General features: G+C 48.7%; 1 protein-coding gene across 1 annotated transcript in view; it reads left to right on the forward strand.

The window, feature by feature from the left end:
* Window positions 1-2,176: 2,176 nt before the first annotated feature.
* Window positions 2,177-20,350, forward strand: part of SIPA1 (signal-induced proliferation-associated 1) — a 67,395-nt gene continuing 49,221 nt past the window's right edge. The window contains exons 1-3 of the mRNA XM_087705320.1: window positions 2,177-2,303; window positions 14,172-15,378; window positions 18,743-18,867. Of these exons, the coding sequence (XP_087561446.1) occupies window positions 14,466-15,378; window positions 18,743-18,867 (1,038 nt within the window). The 5' untranslated portion in view covers window positions 2,177-2,303; window positions 14,172-14,465. The remainder of the gene's footprint in view (window positions 2,304-14,171; window positions 15,379-18,742; window positions 18,868-20,350) is intronic.

A 20,350-nucleotide genomic window follows, 5' to 3' on the forward strand; every position in this document is an offset into this window, starting at 1 on the left:
TACTCTATTCTTCTATTCTGTTCTCTATATAGTTTATATTTATTTTCTATATTCTATTCTATTTTATATACATCTGTTCTATTCTGTTATTCATTCGGTTATTTATTTTCTATATTCTAATTTATATACATTCTATTCTTATTCTTTGATATTCATTCCCTTATTCTATTCTTCTGCTCTCCATAGTTTATATTTATTTTCTATATTCTAGTCTATTTTAAATACATTCTATTCTGTTATTCATTGTTATTCATTCAGTTATTCTATTCTGTTCTCCATATTTTATATTTATTTTCTACATCCTATTCTATTTTATATATATTCTATTCTTATTCATTGTTATTCATTCCCTTATTCTATTCTTCTATTCTGTTCTCCATAGTTTTTATTTATTTTCTATATTCTATTCTATTTTAAATACATTCTATCCTGTCATTCATTGTTATTCATTCTATTCCGTTCTTCGGTTCTTCTATTCTATTCAGTTCTTCTATTCATTCTCTTATTCTATTCTAATCTAATCTAGCCTTAAGTAAACTCAGCCTTCAAATTAGATGCCCTGAAATGCAAGGGTCCCAAACATTTTCACCCCCTTTTCTCCCTTCCAAGATTTACTTGCGCAATATTAAAAGAAGGGAGGGGGGCGTTTTAAACTACTGTTCCGATGAATTAAGAAGACCCAGATTTCCCCACTGTTTCAAGAGAAAAGGGAAGGTCATTCAAAGGTGTTTTCCTGCATTAAATGTCATTTGCCTCCAGGGAGCACTAGGTGCAGAGTGCTTTAGCCAGTTAATGCAACATCCACTACGTTTCCCATTAAAACAGGTGCGAGTTCATGCCCCCCAAAGGCACATTCAATGTTGCACGGAACAAGTGCTTCGCCCCCCCACTTAAAGAAAAAAGCCAATCTGCAGGTAGTCCTGCACTTACGACCGCCATTCAGGACCACCGTTGCTAAGCGAGACAGTTGTTAAGTGAGTTTTCCCCATTTTACGACCCCCCCCCCATGGTTAAGTGAATGACTTACAGTTGTTTTAACTTAGTTAACAGGATTGTGAAGTGAAATCGGGTTTCCCCATTGACTTCCGTTGCTAAGCGAGACGGTGGCTGAGTGAGTTTTGCCCCGGTTTTGCAACCCACCTTAATAACAGAGTTGGAAAGGGACCTTATGGGTCATCTAGTCCAACCCCCGCCCAAGCAGGGGACCCTGCATCATTTCTGACAAATGGCAGTCCAATCTCTTCTTGAAAGCCTCCAGTTGCCGCGGTCGTTAAGCGAATCGCTGCCAGGGTTAAGTTAGTAGCATGGTTGTTAAGTAAATCTGACTTCCGGAAGATCCCAAAAGGGGATCATACTGCGACCGTCGTAGCTACGAATCAAGTTTCCAAGCGTCTGAATTTAGAGCCCGGAGGGGGGGGACGCCGCAAGGTGTGAAACCATCCCAAGCCGCTGTTTGCAGTGCCGTTCTGGCAACTTTGGTCCCTAAATGAAACCGTTGTAAACCGAGGACCACCTGTCCTCGGACCGCAAAGTGAGGCAGATGGGAAACCTTAGTTCTGCTCTCCTGCAGACCCACCAGGCACTCTGCACATGTTCAGAAGCCCTTTGCCTTGCAGCTCTTCCTTCCTCCCCCCACCCCCCAATCAGGAAACCCAGATTTCCTCGATCTGCCCTGCGCCTCCTCTCCGGCGGGACACTGCGACCGTCATAGCTATGAATCAAGTTTCCAAGGGTCTGTATTGTGATCAAGGGACCACACGGGGACGCTGCAAATCAAACAACCGTAAGTGCGAAACCATCCCAAGGCGCTTTTTTTGCAGCGCCGTTCTGGCCATTTCGGTCCCTAAACGAAACCGTTGCAAACCGAGGACCACCCAGAGAATCAAATGGGAAACCTTCGTTCTGCTCTCCTCCGTTTTGCAGGGTTAGGGTTGCAAAAGGAGCGCTGGTGTGTGTGTGTGTGTGTGTGTGTGTATCCCCGTCCCACCAGGCGCTCTGCACATGTTCAGAAGCCCTTCGCAGCTCTTCCTTCCCTCCCCCCCCCCTCCCTCCGCCCGTCAGGAAACCCAGATTTCCTCGCTTTTCCCCGCGCCTCCTCCCCTCCCGCTTCCTCTCCCCCATCCTGGGTCTCCCCGCCCCCGATCGGAGGAGGAAGGAGAGGGCGGCGCCACCGCCTGGGCCGCAGGGAGCGGACGCCGAGTCTCCACGCGGGGCAAGAGGAGAAGAAGCAGAAGCGGCGGCGGCAGGAAGGAAGGCAGCGCCCCGCTCCGAAGAGCTCAAAGCCCTGCCGGTCCGCAAATAAGGTAAGCCTCGCAAGGAACCCAACGCGCCTTTCCAACCCGGACACGCATCTTCTTTGCACGTTGCAGCGGGGAAGGCGGAGGAGGGCAGAGGCGGCGCCCAGATTTCGAACCCGGACCGGAGATGGGGAGGAGGGGGCGCCGGGGGGTGGGTGGGAGGGAGAGAGAAAGAAAGACCGGGGACTTTTTTTTTTTTTTTTGCTTTATTATTTTTTTGCAAATATAATTTTTGCAAAAAAAAAAAAATTGCTTGATTCGGGTTTTTTTTGCAAAAAGAAAAAAATATATCCGGGAGAGCCGCCGCCCCCCCACCCCACCATTCAGACGTCCGTGCAAGACGCGGGGAGGGCGGGCACGAGCACCGGGCCGGCGCGCGCTCGCCCCCCTTGCCCCGCTTTTCCCCACCATATCGCGAAGAGAGGCTGCTTGCAACGTGACAGCCGCCGCCGCCGCTTCTGTTGCTGCTGCTGCTGCTCGGGACGTCGGGCACGCGCATGTATCCGGGCGCGCCCCCCGCGAGGAAGCCGGGAGCCCGTGGATTGCGCGCGCTCCCGGCTTTGGGCTTTCTTGCAGGCGCGCCCGCGCGCGCGGCCCCGGAGGGATGCCCGCCGTCTTCTCCGCTGCTATTGTGTGCTCAAAAAGAGCCCCCCAAAAGCCGATTCCCCCCCCCCACCTTTGCCCTGCTTGGCTCCGGAGCATGTGCAGAGTGCAGAGTGTGCTTCCTTGCTTGGAAAGCCTTTGGCTTGCCAAGAGATTGGCTTGGGGAAGAAATGGAGGTCACCCGTGTTTCTGGGATGGTAGGGGAAAGAAAGGAGGGAAGGAAGGAAGGAGAGAAGGAAGAAAGGAGGGAAGGAAGAGAAGGGAGGGAGGGAGAGAAGGAAGGAAGGGAGAGAAGGAAGGAAGGAAGAAAGGAGGGAGGCAGGGAGGGAAGGAAGGAGAGAAGGAAGAAAGGGAAGGAAGAGAAGGAAGGAAGGAAGAAAGGGAGGGAGAGAGAGAAGGAAGAAAGGGAGAGAAGGAAGGAAGGAGGGAGGGAGGCAGGGAAGGAAGGAGAGAAGGAAGAAAGGAGGGAAGAGAAGGAAGGGAGGGAGAGAAGGAAGAAAGGAGGGAGGCAGGGAAGGAAGGAGGGAAGGAAGGAAGAGAAAGAAGGGAGGGAGAGAAGGAAGGAAGAAAGGAGGGAGGGAGAGAAGGAAGGAAGGTGGGAGAAAGAAAGAAACATGGGTTTCTCTTCCATTCATTGCCTGCATTTTTAAACACCGACCCTGCAGGGTTGGCTTCTCGGAGAGCCGTTCCCCCCCCCCCTCAACCTGCGGTGTGTGTGTGCGTGTGTCTTCCCCAAGATGCGATCCAGATGTTGAGCGAAGGCATCTTCTCTCCCCCGGGAGAGGGAGAGGTGGGTGGATGGATGGAAGGAAGGAAGGGAGGACAGCCCGTCCTTGGCCTCTGGACACGATTCCCATCGGTGGGTCATCTGGCTGGAGATGCAAAGAGCGGTTCAAGGCCAGCACATCTGCAGGGCATCTGGCTGGAGGAAGACGGGGAGACGCTTTTGGGATACAATGGCTTTTTCTGCCAGCGGTGCCTGGAGAGAGAAAAAACCGTACTTAGCGGGCGCCTGGCTGCAATGGGAGGTCAGGGATGGAAACATCAGGATGGGTTGGGCCGTAAAACGTGCCCCCCTCCCCTTGAAAGAGGGGGGAGGTCATTGTGACAGCTGGATTGTCCTGTGTGCAGCTTTGTGTCACCCTGGTTGTCTATCCGGATGCGTGATTTTTGCCCTTGTTTATTTTTATTTTTTGCAAGCGAGTATTTTTTTCAACCTTGGTTGGAATTGAAGACAGGGCTGGACTTCAACTCCCAGAATTCCCCAGCCAGCGTTGGGAATGTGATGACGGACGATGGGAGTTGGAGTACAATATTGGGGGGGGGGTTGTGGGTTACCTCTGGACGGTGCAAAAGGACACTTTTGTGCTGAAATAAAAGATTGGCCCATAGGGGAGAGGGGAGGGGTTGCCGGCTGGGGGATTCTGGGAATTGAAGTCCACTCATCTTCGCACGACCGAGGTTGAAAAAATAGTTAATTTTGGCTGATGGTTGGAAGCATCTTCCCAATGAGGTGGCAACAGCAGAGCTAAATTAAGGCAGCCTCGCAGGAATTGGTTCTCAGCTTTTTTTGCAACCTTGGGGGAAATCTAGATTTATTTTTTTTCCCCACAATCTTCCCCAGACCCCAAAATCAAGCAAAATTTGGCTTCCTTTATAATAAAATTTATTCAACCCTCCCTCCCCTTCAAAAGACAGCCTGCAAAAATTCAGTACAGCAAAACATCTCCCCAAAATATCCCGAATTCAAAAGACTCCAAAACTCTTTAAGCAGCGCTATTAAAATAACAATAGTGTTGAGTTTATTTGTGTTCCTAAAATCTTTTTTGGGGAAAAAAAAAAAGAAGCATTCATTGGAGGGGAAACAAACAAACAAACAAAAAACCCTGAACAATAAATAAGATTTTAGGGTATAAAAAGGAAAGGTTCTAGTCCTTAAGGTTCTGAATGACAAGCCAGATTAAACACCCCAGTTAATTCATGCAAATGAGATGGTTGGGTCCAACCAGCACAATGTTGATATTAAAATTCAGTACAGGTTTTTAGATCCGGCTACTTCACATATTTCCTGAAATGTTAAAATTCAAACCTGTTTCTCTGGTTACATGGTTAGCTTCACGCTTAACAACCTGGGGTGTAGCATGTTGTGCAAACTCAGCCTTTTAGGTTCAAAGGAAGGTGCAGACCCAGATCATGGTTTAATCTAGGTTAGATGGTTAAACAAACCCAGCCACGCTGCTTCCTTCGCTCTTGCCTATCCTAGACGGCAGAAAAACTTTTTTATGACTGAGATTTGAACCCAAGACTCTATTGAATTCTTCCTTCTGGAAAATCTGCCTCTTTGATGTGCTTTTTAGATTTTTAACGCCGCCATTTGCATGGGGTGGAAAACAGTTCTGAATTGCATCTACCCTCTATATGAGCTTCCCCCTAACCTGGGTGTGGAACTGCAGCTCCCATCATCCCCAGCCAGGGTGACTCTTGACCTCAAAAGCCAGGGAACTGTGTGTGGGATATGCAGCGCAGCAAAAGTGCAATAAATTGACGGCACAGTTGACCACAATTGAGTCCCAACAGTTATGTCGCTAAGTGAGACTGTTGCTAGGTCAATTCTGCCCCATTTCGGGACCACTGTCGTTAAGTGAATTGCTGCCGTTGATACGTTAGTAACCCGGTTGTTAAGCGAATCTGGCTCCCCCACTGAGTCTGCTTGTCAGAAGGTCGCCAAAGGAGAATCAGGTGACCCTGGGACACTGCAACCGTCGTAAGTATGAGTCAGTGGCCAAGAGTCTGAATTTTGATGACGTGACTGCAACAGTGTGACGGTCACTCAATGAACTGTTGTAAAATTGAGGCCCATTTGTACCTTATAAAACCCAGGAGAGAAGCAACTTAGAACTAAGGAGAAACTTCCTAACAGTGAGGACAATTAGCCAGCGGAACTGCTTGCCACCAGAAGTTGGGGGGGAGGTGTGCTCCATCACATTTTCGGCGCGCGGCAAACCAGTGATAAAATTACATGAAACCCACCTCTGTGATATGGTATGGGGTTTCATGCTTGAGCAGGGGGTTGGACTAGAAGACCTCCAAGGTCCCTTCCGACTCTTGTCAGATGCCACCGAGAACCTTTCGACCATCTTCCCTGCTGCAGGGAGACACCCCCCCCCCCCAACCTCTCGTTTCCGATCCTGGCTAAGCAAATGCTTGTTAGGCTTCCCGTGGGAAGAGGTTTAAACTTGATGTAACCTTCGGACATCTCCTTGGCTGGCATCGTGGTTATAAATGAATGAAAATTCAATTCAATAAATGAATGCGAAGGGTTGGTGAAGGCAGGCACACGTTAAGTGTCCAGATATTGAGGTCCTCTTCCTGTCCGGCTTTTGGCACCGGCGCACGGGTCGACAGGCGATGGGAGCTGGAGTCCCTGCACAATATTTAGTGGTTCGCGGGTCACCCGCCTCCTTCCTGCGCGGAGGACAGGCGAAATCCCAGTGCGCGCTCCAAGAAGGATTTGCAAATAGGGGTTTTGGTCGGTGCAAAAAAGCAATAAATTGCAAATCGATGGGAAGAGGATGATCTCCACCAACAGTTGCATTCACACAGCCGCTTAACCTGCTGATTGCATGGACTCGTTTCTTACATTCGCACCGTAGCTTCAAGAAGTGTGGAGTGTCCTCGCCATGGGGGATTAGAAATTTCCGTCGCTAAGCCGGGTCAAGCGAGTCGTAGCTAAATTTATGGTCCTTTTGGCCACATTTATCGAGCATATCCACTGCAGTTGTTAAGTGAATCAGGCAGTCGTTAAGCAAACCCGACTTCTGCGTCGGTGGTCATAAGTGTGAGGACTGGTCCTAAGCCACCTTCTTCAGGGCTGCTGTAACTTAGAATAGTTGCTGAACGAATGCCCGTAAGTCTCTTGGCACAGCATGACAATTTAACCAAGCTTAGCCCGTTGAATGAATACAAGGTGGTTTTTTTTAACCTGGTTTAGTGTCTTGTGTGAATGTAACCCTGGGGCACCCAGGCTCAACTTCCTCAGAAGCCCAAGGCTCACCTGGCTTTAAAAAGAGGGAGTAGTAAGCAAGGGTTAGTAGACATTTCTCAAACGATGAAATCGGGGAGATGCATCCAGGAAGGGAAATTGGACGGGAGGCCATCAAGAGTTCCCAAGGTGAGAAGTTGGAAAGATTTTCCCACGAGAAGCCAATGCAAACCATTTTCTTATATTGCTACTCTGAGAATAGGGACGTGCTGGCTCAGTGGCTAAGATGCTGAAGCTTGTCGATCAGAAAGGTCGGCAGTTGGGTGGTTCGAATCCCTAGCGCCGCGTAACGGAGGGAGCTCCCGTGACTTGTCCCAGCTTCTGCCAACCTAGCAGTTCGAAAGCAGGTAAAAAATGCAAGTAGAAAAATAGGGACCACCTTTGGTGGGAAGGGAACAGCGTTCCGTGGGCCTTCGGCGTTGAGTCATGCCGGCCACATGACCATGGAGACGTCTTCGGACAGCGCTGGCCCTTCGGCTTTGAAACGGGGATGAGCATCGCCCCCTAGAGTCAGGAACGACTAGCACAGATGCTAGGGGAACCTTTACCTTTATGTATTCTGAAAATGGTGCAGGCACTGACAGCAGCCCAAATGGACGATGAGGACTAGCAGCTCTTTTTAAGGTTTCCGGCAGAGAAAGTTGCTTTCTCTTCTCTCCACCTGCTATTTGGTGCTTTTCAACCGCATTGAAAATTGGTTGCCGTAAGCTCACCATAAGGGAATCACACGGCCCCAGGACACTATGGCCGTCATAAGTATGAGCCAGTGGTTTTGATCACGTGACCACAGGGTTGCTACAAAGGTCGCAAATGTGAAAAATGGTCATGAATCATTTTTTTTTCAGTGCCGTTGTAACTTTGAAGGGTCACAAAAGGGATTGTTGTATGTCGAGGACTACCTAAACTTTGAGCCGAAAGTCAAAATAGCAGAGGGAAAAGTTGGCTCTCTTCTCCTGCAAACCTCAGGTAGTCCTCGACTTACAACAGTTTCGTTTAGTGACCATTCAAAATTACAACGGCACAGGAAAAGGAGGCTTGCGACCGTTTTCCACCCTTACGACCGTTGTAGCTGCATTTCCCACGGTCATGTGATCAAAATTCGCCCCTTTGGCAACTGACTCATGTTTATAACGGTGACAGAGTCCTAGGGGGGTCACGTGATCCCCTTTTGTGACCTTTCCGACGAGCCAAGTCGAGAGAGAAGGCAGATTTGCTTAGCAACCATGTGACTAACTTAACGTCCGCAGTGATTCGCTTAACAACGGTGGCAAGCAAAGTCAAACTCAGTTAGCAAATGTCTCACGTAGCCAAGTGTCTATAGAGATTCTCAGCCCTCCAGGTTCTGGTTGTCCCAAAAGTGCCTTTTCAGGAGCCAACTGGACTCTCTGTTTTTTTCTTTGAAGACATTTTGCTTTTCATCCAAGAAGCTTCTTCTGCTTCTTGGGGAAGAGAAGGATTTACACTCCTTGCAGACAACTGCTCATTTGCATCCTTTTAGAGGGTCGTTGAGGCCATTTGGAGGTTTATCTGGGAACGATTTATATTCCTTGCAGACAGCTGGTCATTTGCATCCTTTCAGAGGGTCGTTGAGGCCACTTGGAGGCTTATCTGTGTCCTCAGGGTCACTTGAGTGGTGCAAATGGTTCCTGCAGTTTGCAATTTTTCCTCTGGAAATCCATTCCTACTCCCACGAGCTGTTTAGGCAACTTGGAAGGACTCATTTATCTGCGTCCTGCGATAAATGGGTCCTTCCACACCCATTTGCACCACTCAGGGTACCCTGAGGACAGAGATAAACCTCTCCAAGTGGCCTCAACGACCCTCTAAAACAGTGATGGGCAACCTTTTTGGCGTGGTGTGTCAAAAATCGGCAAAAAATCGAGCATAACTCGCGTTGTGTGTCACTTTGACAAAAACATAATTTTGCGCAATTTATAGTTTAAACTACAAAAATGTATAATTGCAATATATAATTGTATTTAATAAACCAAAAACAAATTATTTAACATACCTGCTTAGTAATTTCTTTGTTCATCAGTCGATTTCGTATGTTGCCCTTGATATTATTGAACTTGTTTGGGGTGCCGTGAACCAGGGCTGTGGAGTCGGCTGCTTCCAGCTCCACGTCCTCATCAACATGCCGCTCCAGCCCGCCCCTGCTATGAATATTCCTAGTGACGCGAGGGCGAAGAATATGAATATTCATAGCGGGGACAGTTCCCTGCTGTGGTGCGGTCGTAACCGACAGTCCCAGGAGTAGACTCTCTGTGCCGGCCTGACTGGAGAGAGGCGCGCACTGTTCCCGCGCTCCTCTCCTGCGGGTCCTCCCTCGCCGCGCTGATGACGTGTGTGCGCACAGCACGCACGCCTTACCAGCAGCCCCTGCGCTCAGAAAGGGGCGGCGGCGATACAGTGAGTGTGGGCGGGGGAGATCACACGTCCCGCCCCCCCCCCGTTCCTCCAGCACAGATTCTTTCATCCTCGGCGGCCGTGCAGGAGCCGAGGATGAATCGCATGAAATCCTGTGCGTGTCACCCCAAATGGCTACGCGTGTCAGCACTGACACACGTGTCATAGGTTCGCCATCACTGCTCTAAAAGGATGCAAATGACCAGCTTGCCTGCAAGGAATATAAATCGTTCCCAGATAAACCTCCAAGTGGCCTCAACGACCCTCTCAAAGGATGCAAATGACCAGCTGTCTGCAAGGAGGATCAATCCTTCCGTTTCTCGCCACCCAGTCAGAGCTGAAGAAGCTTCTTGGATGAGAAGCGAAACCTCTTCAAAGGAAAAAAAAACCCCAGAAAGTCCAGTTGCCTCTTGGGGGGAAAGAAAGCACCATTGGGTCTCACTCAGCCACACAAATTGTCATCGTACGTCGAGGACTGCCTTGTATAGTCCGGCCTCGTCCCGTTCCCCGCAGGGACGCCAGCGTGCTTTCAATGCCCACCCTGTCTGCCTTGCCAGCCGGCTGGAGTCTGACGCAGCCCGAATGGCACGCGTCCCCCTCCCCCCCCCTTGACATGCCCTTCCCAAGGGAGAAAGACCCCCATTCATCGCAGCTAGAAATCCGGCTGCTAAAGGAATGGCCGAATTGGGACCCTCGCCTTTTGCCCTTTGGCATGGGGTCTTCGAAAAAAGAGTGTTTGGGAGGGGGCCAGGTGAATGGGGGGGTTGTTATCTCCCAAAGAGAGAGGGAGGGTCTCATTTGCTCGGCCGCGCATCGTCCTACAACCCAGCTACTATCTGTTGTGGGTATTGTAGAGACGTGGTTTCAGCGCAAAGCCGATGGCTTTTTCCTGAGGATGTTACGTGGACGGCTTTTGTCTTGGGGGTGGGGGGGGGAGAGTCCGCGAAGAGGAAGAAACACCATAGCTCAGGGACAGTGGGGGGGGAGAAGGGGGGCAGGGAATTCGGACTTCCGCTTCGGTTGCATTTCCTCTGCAAAACAGGAAGCAGCTGTGTGCGTCAAACCATCCAGGCTTCATGTTCTCCCCTTACCCCAATTTTGGCCCACGTGCAGAGTGTGGGGAAGGGGGGGGGCTCCACCTAGGGGAGATCTGGGCAAATTGGGGGTGCCGCGGATGGGAAAGCAGCCGCCCCCCCCCCCATCCCAACCCCGTTCCCCTTGATAGGAAAATCACAGCGGTGCGATTGGGCCCGATGTGTTCTCTGCAGCCACCCAAAAATAATGTTTATTGCGTCTAATGTGGCACCTTCTCTCTGGCCTCTGGTTAAGTCCCTTTTCTCATTCAATGGCCATGCTTCCCCTCCCAAGGTCTTTTTCTGCTCCCCCGCCAATCACCAAATGACCACTCCTTCCATCCATCCATCCCTTAATCCTTTTTCCCCACCTCCTTCTTCCTTCTTTTGAATCTCTTAATCCTCTCCCCTCCCTCCTCTCTCCCTCCCTTCTTCCCTTCCCTACCTTCTTTCCTTCAAACAATCCTTCCACTCATCCATCTTTCAGTCCTTCCTTCCCACCTCTCCCTTCTCCATCCATCCTCCCCTCCCATCCATCCTTCAATCCTTTCTCCCACCTCTTCCTTCCTTCCTCTTAATCCTTCTTTCCTTCCTCTCTCCCTCCTTTCCATCCCTCCCTCCCTCATTCCTTCCTCCCTCTCCCTACATTCTTTCCTTCAAACTCCCCTTCCTCCCTCCCTCCCTTTCTTCCTCCCTCCCTCCCTTCTTCTCTCCCTTCCTCCCTCAGTTTCCTCCCTCCCTTTCCTCCCTCTCTTCCCTCCCTCCTTCCCCCAATCCTTCTTCCCACTCCCTACCTTCTTTCCTTCAAACTCCCCTCCCTCCCTCCTTTCCTTTCTTCCTCCCTCCCTCCCTTTTCTCCCTTCCTTTCTTCCCTCCCTTTCCTCCTTCCCTCAATCCTTCTTCCCACTCTCTACCTTCTTTCCTTCAAACTCCCCTTCCTTCCTCCCTTCCTTTCCTCCTTTCCTTTCCTCCCTCCCTTTCTTCCCTCCCTTCCCTCCCTCCCTCAATCCTTCCTTCCTCTCCCCACCTTCTTTCCTTCAAACTCCCCTTCCTCCCTTCCTTTCCTCCTTTCCTTTCCTCCCTTCCTTTCTTCCCTCCCTTCCCTTCCTCCCTCCCTCAATCCTTCTTCCCACTCCCTACCTTCTTTCCTTCAAACTCCCCTTCCTTCCTCCCTCCTTTCCTTCCTCCCTCCCTCCCTCCCTTTCTTCCCTCCCTTCCCTCCCTCCCTCAATCCTTCCTCCCTCTCCCTACCTTCTTTCCTTCAAACTCCTCTTCTCTCCCTCCCTCCCTTCCTTCCCTCCCTCCCTGAAAAGCCTCTGGACAGAGGGGGTCTTCATTTCCCTCTCCTGATGGGGCAGTCACAAAGACACCCCCTCCCCAGAGGCGTGAACCAACCCTTCCCCCTCCTCCTTTCCTCCTTTTGCAGGTTACACCTGAGCCCAACATTTCTGTAACTCAGCCCCCCCCCCTTTTAGGGAAACCAGAGAAGGACAGCTTCTTCCCAGTCGTTTGTTCTTGGCACGCAACTTTGGGGAGGCGTACTTCCCCCCCCCCGCCCCCCTCTCTTCTTTTTTTTTGAAAACCGACTTCCATTTCCTTGCGCTAATTTCGATTTTCTGGGTCAGGGAAGAAAGCGCCCCGTCTTCCGAAGTGCAGTGCCCTCCGGCTTTGAGGTTCTTTGTCCTTGCGTCACAAGGCACTGGCTGAGCAGCGGGTTCACCCCCCCCCCCTTGATCGTTTGCAGAAGTGTGTCTTTGCACTTCCTCCGTGGAGGATGAGCGTGGAGGACGAGCGAGCAAGAGATTCTGCCTGGGGATAGCTTTGGTCAGAGCCCGCCTCGATGTGATCTCGCAGTTTTCCCAGACGCGGTTCTGTCTCTCTGCGTCTCTCCACCACCCCCTCCCCAAGCCTCCCCATTCTTGACTCAACTCCCGCTAATTATGGGAAACCGTTAGAAGAGCGGTAGGAGGTGTTAATACCGCTTCACAGGGCCTTCGTGAGATCACACTTAGAAAATATTGCATCCAATTTTGGGTGCCGCGGTATGAAAAATAAAGAGGTCAAGACTCCGGAAAAAAGTGTTCTTAAGTGAGTTGAGTTAGCTGAACAACGGCCGGCGAGAAAGGTCATAAAGCGAAGCAGAACTCACTTAACAAATATCTCCCTTAGCAACAGAAGTTTTGGGTGTAATTAATTGTTTAACTGTTTATTAAATTTATAGGCCGCCCAATCCCAGAGGACTCCGGGCGGCTTACAGAAACAGAGATTAAAAGAAATTAAAAACAGATAAAACACGACAAATTTAAAAGACACAACATACACCCAATCTCAGCGGGGCTGGACCTCAATCCAGAGGTCAACAGCCCCAGGCCTGCCGGAATAGCCAGGTCTTAATAGCTTTTCGGAAGGCCATGAGAGTGGGTAGGGTCCGGATCTCTGGGGGTAGCTCATTCCATAGGGCCGGAGCGGCAACAGAGAAGGCCCTACTCCGAGGCGTCGCCAGCCGGCATTGTCCAGCTCATGGCACCTGGAGAAGGCCCATCCTGTGCGTTCTTATCGGTCTCAGGGAGGTGTGCGGCAGAAGACGGTAATTGTGGTCGTAATGCCTATATGAGGCATATCATGTTTTTAATAATGTTAAATATTGTTTAATAAGAAGAGCGGTTGGAGGTGTTAATACCACTTTCCAGTAAGCCTTCGTAAGATCGCACTTAGAAAAAATTGCATCCAATTTTGGGCGCCGCGGTGTGAAATAAAAGAGGTTGAGAATCCGGAAAAAGTGTTTTTAAGTGAGTTGAGTTAGATGAACAAGCTGCAGGGGTTCGCTTCACCACTGTGGCAAGAGAGGTCGTAAAGCAAGGCAGAGCTCACTTAACAAATGTCTCCCCTAGCAACAGAATCTTGGGCTCAAGATAGTGCAGTGGTTAGGGTGCAGTACTGCAGGCCACTTCAGCTGACTGTTATCTGCAGTTCGGCGGTTCTAATCTCACCGGCTCAAGGTTGACTCAGCCTTCCATCCTTCCGAGGTGGGTGAAATGAGGACCCAGACTGTGGGGGGGCGATATGCTGACTCTGTAAACCGCTTAGAGAGGGCTGAAAGCCCTATGAAGCGGTATATAAGTCTAACTGCTATTGCTATTGCTAATTGTATATTGATATGGAGGCATAAATACCATCAACATAGAATGGAGTTTGCTCAGAAGCTGAAATACACCAATGAGAGGAAGAGTGGGAAACAGAGGAGAGAAGAAAGATAGGAAGAGAGGGATAGGAGAAAGGGGGAAGATGAGGAGGATAAGGAGGAGTGGAATGAAGAGAGAAGAGAAGGAGAAAGGAAGGGGAAGTAGAATAGGAAAGGATGATGGAGGGAAGAAAGGAGGTAGGAGAGAGGTAGAAGAAAGAGGTATATGGAGAGCAGAAGAGCTAATAATGGGTTTTTATCTTTCTGGGCGTAGATGACAAGAGGAACTGATGTAATTACTACTTAATACAATAGGATATTGGCTATGTAATAGTATACATGTGATTATATGTTATGAAAATGGAAAATAAAAAAAGTATATTTAAAAAAAAGATTTAAAAAAAAGAATCTTGGGTTCAATTGTGGCCGTAATGCCTATATGAGACAAAAATTTAGCAATGGTTTTAATAATGTTAAATATTGTTTAATTGTGTGCGTCATTTCAACGCAACGTGCATGGTTGCCCATAATCCACTTTTAACGCATTGTCTCTTTTCTTGTCCAAGAAACATTTCCAAGATAACGCGGGATCGTTGCCACTTCCCAGCCTTCGCGATGGCCATGGCTGCAGCATGCTGACCCACAGCGGCGGAGTGGAAGCGGGCGCCAGGCTCCTTTCCCCAGCGGTTTGCAAGCGTCTCTCCATGGGGAGCGCACTGACTCTCTCTGTCTACTTGACCACCGCTAGCTGTCTTGGAAGCCCTCGATTGGCTGGCAAGCCTGAGGGGCAGCGGGGCCTGCCCTCCAATCAGAGACAAGGGCGGGATCCGGAATCTTGAAGCGCACGCTGGCCAGGGGCGATGCAGTCGGACGATCTCTTCGTTCGCAAGATGCGACGCCACTCGAACCGTCCACCGCTCACCTCCTTCTCGTTCGACAATTTCCGGACCCCCAAGCCCCAGGCCTGCGAGGGCCCGCTCGTGGGCCACTGTGGCCCGCCACTGAGGTCGCCACAGTGCAGCAGCCTCATGCATCGCAGCAACAGTGACGTGACCCTGAGCGAAGGGGAGATGACAACCGCTGCAGGCGCTCCCAGCTCCCCGTTACCGCTGGCCGCAGCATCCGGAACGGGATTCCAGCGAAATAGCAGCAGCCCCAGCATGCCCTCAAAGAGCATGGCACCCCCTCGAGCCCGGGCACACAGCCACGAAGAGTCGCGGGTGGGCAGTCCCACCGCGCGTCGTTTCCGTGATCCCCTGGTCCTGCTGGGACTGGCATCCTCGGATGTCTGGGAATCGGACGGGAGTGGCACCCCGTCAGCGGAGACCAGCGTATCGCTTCCCGCATCGGAGGTGGCCACGCCGGTGTGGGGCCGCCACTTGGCCCATTATGACGTTCAGAGTATCCTCTTTGAGCCGGGCGAGGGGGCCCGGGAAGCTGCGAGGCAGGGCAACGTCACCACGGGTGCCTCGGCGGCTTCACAGTGCCGTACGGCGGACGTGACCCCGATTCTGGAGGACGGGGCAGAAGAGGAGGAAGGAGGCACACTGGTGCTCAGGTGTTCTGCCTTTCGGGTGGAAGCCGGAGGGGAGGTCGAACGGGGACTAGGCCAACACCGGGGGTTGCCGGCGGGCTTCCACTGTCCAAACATGGCCGTTTCGGTGCTGGAGGAACCCCGCGAAAGTTACGGACAGAGGAGTAGCCGAGTGATACACACCATCGAATATGCCGATCTCGGAGCCTGTTACTACCGGAAGCATTTTTACGGCAAAGGTGAACGCAGGGTGGCAGGGAGAATGTGGTGGAGAGGCGGGGGAGAGCAGAGGGGAAATGTTCAATGAGCTGCTATTTCTCCTAAAATTGAAACACAGGTAGTCCTCAATCTCCCGCCATTCCTTTAGCGACCGTTCTAAGTTACAACGGTACTTAAGGCCTGTCCAATTCCAGCCCAATTCACTTACCGCCCAATTCACTTACCGCCCAATTCACTTACCAGCAGCCGTGTTCTGCTTAACGACCATGGGAAAGACCTAAAGTCAGGCGCGTCCCCGTTGAACAGCTGCTTTGCTCAGTGACAGAAATACTGACGCGGATAATGGTTGTACGTCGAGGACTACCCAGACTTAAAATATTTTAACCCTGTTTTTAAGTCTATTAAAATATCTATTTTAAGATATTTTAATATCTATGCCATATTTTGGGGCGTAGAAGAAATCCCTGGGTTAAAGCTGTACCCTGTTTCTCTGAAAATAAGACCTCCCCGGATAATACGCCCAATTGGACTTTGGAGTGCATGCGCTAAAATAAGCCCTCCCCCACCAAAATAAGCCCTCCCTGAAAATATTGCAACACAGCAGCAGCCATGAAGTGACCACGCTCACCGCCTGCTGCACCCCAAAAATAATAAGACCTCCCCAAAAATAAGTGCTTATTTCGGGGGGGGGGTTTCAAAATAAAATAAGACCCTGTCTTATTTTCGGGGAAACATGGTAAAAGTTTTGATTTGCAGCAATACTTCCTCATTTTGCAGAGCTGAAATAGAATAGAGTAGAATAGAAAAGAAAAGAATATAGGAATAGAATAGAATAGAATAGAGAAATAGACTGGAATAGAGAAATAGAATAGAATAGAGAAATAGAAAAAATAGAATAAAATAGAGGAATAGAATAGAATATAGGAATAGAATAGAATATAGGAAAAGAAATAGAATAGAATATAGGAATAGAATAGAATAGAATAGAATGTAGGAATAGAATAGAATATAGAAATAGAAATAGAATAGAATATAGGAATAAAAATAGAATAGAATATAGGAATAGAATAGAGAAAGAATAGAATATAGAAATAGAATAGAATATAGGAATAAAAAGAATAGAATATAGAAATAGAATAGAATATAGGAATAGAAATAAAATAGAATATAGGAATAGAATAGAATAGAATAGAATATAGAAATAGAATAGAATATAGGAATAGAATATAGGAATAGAATATAGAAATAGAATAGAATATAGGATTAGAATAGAATATAGGAATAGAATATAGGATTAGAATAGAATATAGGAACAGAATAGAATATAGGAATAGAATAGAATATAGGAATAGGATAGAACAGTGGTTCCCAAACTTGGCAACTTTAAGACTTGTGGACTTCAACTCCCAGAATTCTCCAGCCAGTTCTGTTTGGGAACCACTGGAATAGAATATAGAAATAAAATAGAATATAGGAATAGAATAGAATATAGGAATAGAAATAATATAGAATATAGGAATAGAATAGAATATAGGAATAGAATAGAATAGAATATAGAGATAGGATAGGATAGGATTCTTTATTGGTCCAGAAGCAATATTTCACCACCGTGGTAACTTTAGGATATCTGGGATACAAATCCCAGAATCCCCTAGCCTCTTATTTTCGAAGAAACATGGTATCTCTCTCTTTCTCTCCCTCTCCCTATCTCTATCTCTATCTATCTGTCTCTATCTAGATTTAAGGTTAGATTTAATCTTTGAATGCAGAGTTATTTGAGACATCAAAGCGTTCTGCCCTAACTGGATTAGCCATTCTTCCCAGGATGGAGCCCTTTGATGTCTCTCTGGCTAAGAACTTCTGACTGTGTCCTTCCCTTGGTTTTAAAATAGAAGCTACAACCGTCCCTTGTTTTGTTTCCCTTTCACATGACCGCTTCGCTCCGAAACTCCAGTGGCTGACTCCGTATCCTCCGGGCGTTTGGGTTAAATGAACAACCTTCCTTGAGTATCATTGACGTCGGAGGTGGCATTCACTTACCTTCCCTACTGGTTCGCACATGTCACCGGGCGCCACCTCCACGCATGCGTATAGCCTTTCGTGCATTCCCTTTGGGCGAAAAAAGGGTCTAAATGGGATGCCGTAGACCGTGAGCGGAGGGGGGACCCACAATTTCCGCTACCGATTCGAGCGAACGGACCCGAACTGGTAGAATACCACCTCTGATTGACGTGTCCTTTTTTACCCTCCACCCCGCACCCCAAATCGGTGAACTTTTGCAGCAAAGGAAGCAGGGTGGATTGGATTTAAATCAAGTCGGTTTAAATCACGATTTAAATCCCGAGTAAAAAGGTTTGATTTCAATCAATTCGATTGAAACTGTAATTTTTAAAGAGCAGGTCTCCCGCTGCGGCTCTTCCTCTGACGCACCGACAGTCCCGATACTGCAAAATATTTACAGCCTCGTGCTACATAACTAAGCTCCGTTTCATGCTGAATAAACTCAATTATTAATGATTCTTAAATAGAAAAACATCTTTAGCTCACATCCTATTTGATTGTTGCTTGTAAAAGGGGTTTTTAAAAAAAGGTGCCTTGGTTTATATACAAACGAAGGACCAATTGGGACCCCCCCCCATATCAAAACAACTTACTTTATGAGCTCGAAAATAATATTTAACACAGCCCAGTCCTTAAACAAAATGGTTTGTTTGAGATCTGCATAGGTGGGGCTGATTGGGGTAGATTGTAAGGGTGGCACCGAAATATAATTTCGTCATATTTTTATCTATATCTTAAATTATTGTATTCTCCTCCAACTCCATTTTAAATTGTATTTTATTGCAAATCCATTTTAAATTGTATTTTATTGCAAATCCATTTTAAATTGTATTTTATTCCAAATCCATTTTAAACTGCTTTTGATCCAATTTCATTTGAAGTTGCTCTTCTCCAATTTTAGTAACGCCGTTGGAGATAACTTCGATAAAGTGGCCAAGAATGAGAAACACCACTGGAGAAGCCAAGTTTTTTTTATTGAAAGGTTTATTGAAAGGTATCCGTGTCAGGAAAAGACCAAACAGTCACAACGTACATTTTCATCATTGCTTTATCTTTCCTTTTAGATATTTCGTGCTGGGAGTTATCTCCACTTCCTGTGGTGCAGGGGCCATAGTACAATCATTGCCATTTCCTCATTTCCTTTTCGTAAAACAAAACAAAAATATATCTATACCCTGTTTCCTCTCTCGAATATTTTTGGTTCAGGCCGATGGAAAAGAGGAAGGTTGGCACTAGAATACAGCTGCCCTTGTTGAATGGGCGTGTTTTCTCGCCTTCCTTCCGTGTGCCTTAAACATGAGTTCTTCCCGCTGTCTTCCCCAGAACATCAAAATTTCTTCGGGGTGGACGATCAGCTGGGCGCTGTGGCCATCTCGCTCCGCCGCGAAGAGAAGGAAGGAAGCGCCGGTCCTCAGTTCAACTACCGCCTGATCCTTCGCACAAGCCAGGTAAGCAGCGGTCTCAGGCACCAATGGAGGGCAATAGCAATAGCAGTTAGACTTATATACCGCTTCATAGGGCTTTCAGCCCTCTCTAAGCGGTTTACAGAGTCAGCATATCGCCCCCACAGTCTGGGTCCTCATTTCACCCACCTCGGAAGGATGGAAGGCTGAGTCAACCTTGAGCCGGTGAGATTAGAACCACTGAACTGCAGATAACAGTCAGCTAAAGTGGCCTGCATTACTGCACCCTAACCACTGCACCACCCTAACCACTGCACCACCTCGGCTCTAGGGCAGAGGTGTGGGTTGTGGGAAGAAGGTGGGAGATGTCCAGTCTCTCTTAAGCTGCTACTTTACAAATGGCTCAGGTGGTCCTCACCTTAACAATTACTCGTTTAGTGACCAAAGTTACAACACCAATGAAAAAAAAACCCAGCAGGCTTATATACCGCTTCGGGGTCCATCTATTCCTCGGGTCGATATTTTTCGACCTGGGATGCTTTAGGATGGGTGAACTTCAACTCCCAGAATCCCCACAAGCAAAATAGCAATAAACAGCACATAAACTTATATACTGCTTCACAGTGCTGTTGTGACCGAGGCTTCCCAAGATCGTGAAGCCGACTCCTCATCCCGATAAAACCCCTTTTACTTAGGTGAAAGGGAATTCCTCTCCAGCAAAGTCCCGGCCAAGAGTTTTCGAGAGATTTCACAACTATAGGCCTTTATCAGGCTGGGAGAGCTGCCAGGCCGATATCTTCTAAACACCACGCTGTGTTCTGACCCCCTCCTCCGTTCAGTAACAAAAGCTGAGACAAGCTTAATTAGAATGTCCTTTAATAACAAGACCAGAATCTCGGTGGCTGAAAGCCAAGCAAAGAAACAGATAAGGACCTTCGCAGCAGGTCCGACAAACCTTGGCAGCAATTCAGACAAACCTTGGCAGCAATCCAGTCTGCCAAGTTAGTTACGTTCTCTTTAGTCAATGTGTTGACTTCTGCAAGAGGGGCGTATCACAAGCAGTCTTTTTTATAGTCTGGAGAGGAGCCTAATGACCACCAGCTGAGCACAATTACCTCTTGTAATTGCGTAATTGTTCTTGACGCCAAATAGCTCTTCGATGGCGTGCATCCAGGAACAATTCACTGCTGGTTTCTGGATCACTCTCCCTTGTCTCCTCCCCACTGATCCAAGGCTCAGGCGCCACTTGGTGGCCAACCAGTCTCTTTGCACCCTGCTCGGAGTCGGAACCCTGTCCAGGGTCCTCCACATCCTCCAGGGCCGACTCATAGGGCCCCTCGCTGTTGGAGTCAGCTCCAACGGCTCCTGCTGGGCCACAACACGCTGTATCAGCAATTACTTGGCAAGAAGTCGGGAGCAGATCTTCACCCTAATGGCCTCCTGCAAACTCCACTCCCCTTTCGCTCCTCTTTATTCCCTATGGGAGGGGCTATTCATCGTCCACCTGTGCCTTTACTCCCGAGTCAGT

Source organism: Thamnophis sirtalis, unplaced genomic scaffold (assembly GCF_051295495.1).
Source record: "Thamnophis sirtalis isolate CommonGarterSnake01/CBP01778 unplaced genomic scaffold, rThaSir2_p1.2 scaffold_2, whole genome shotgun sequence".
NCBI classification, from domain to species: Eukaryota; Metazoa; Chordata; class Lepidosauria; order Squamata; family Natricidae; genus Thamnophis; species Thamnophis sirtalis.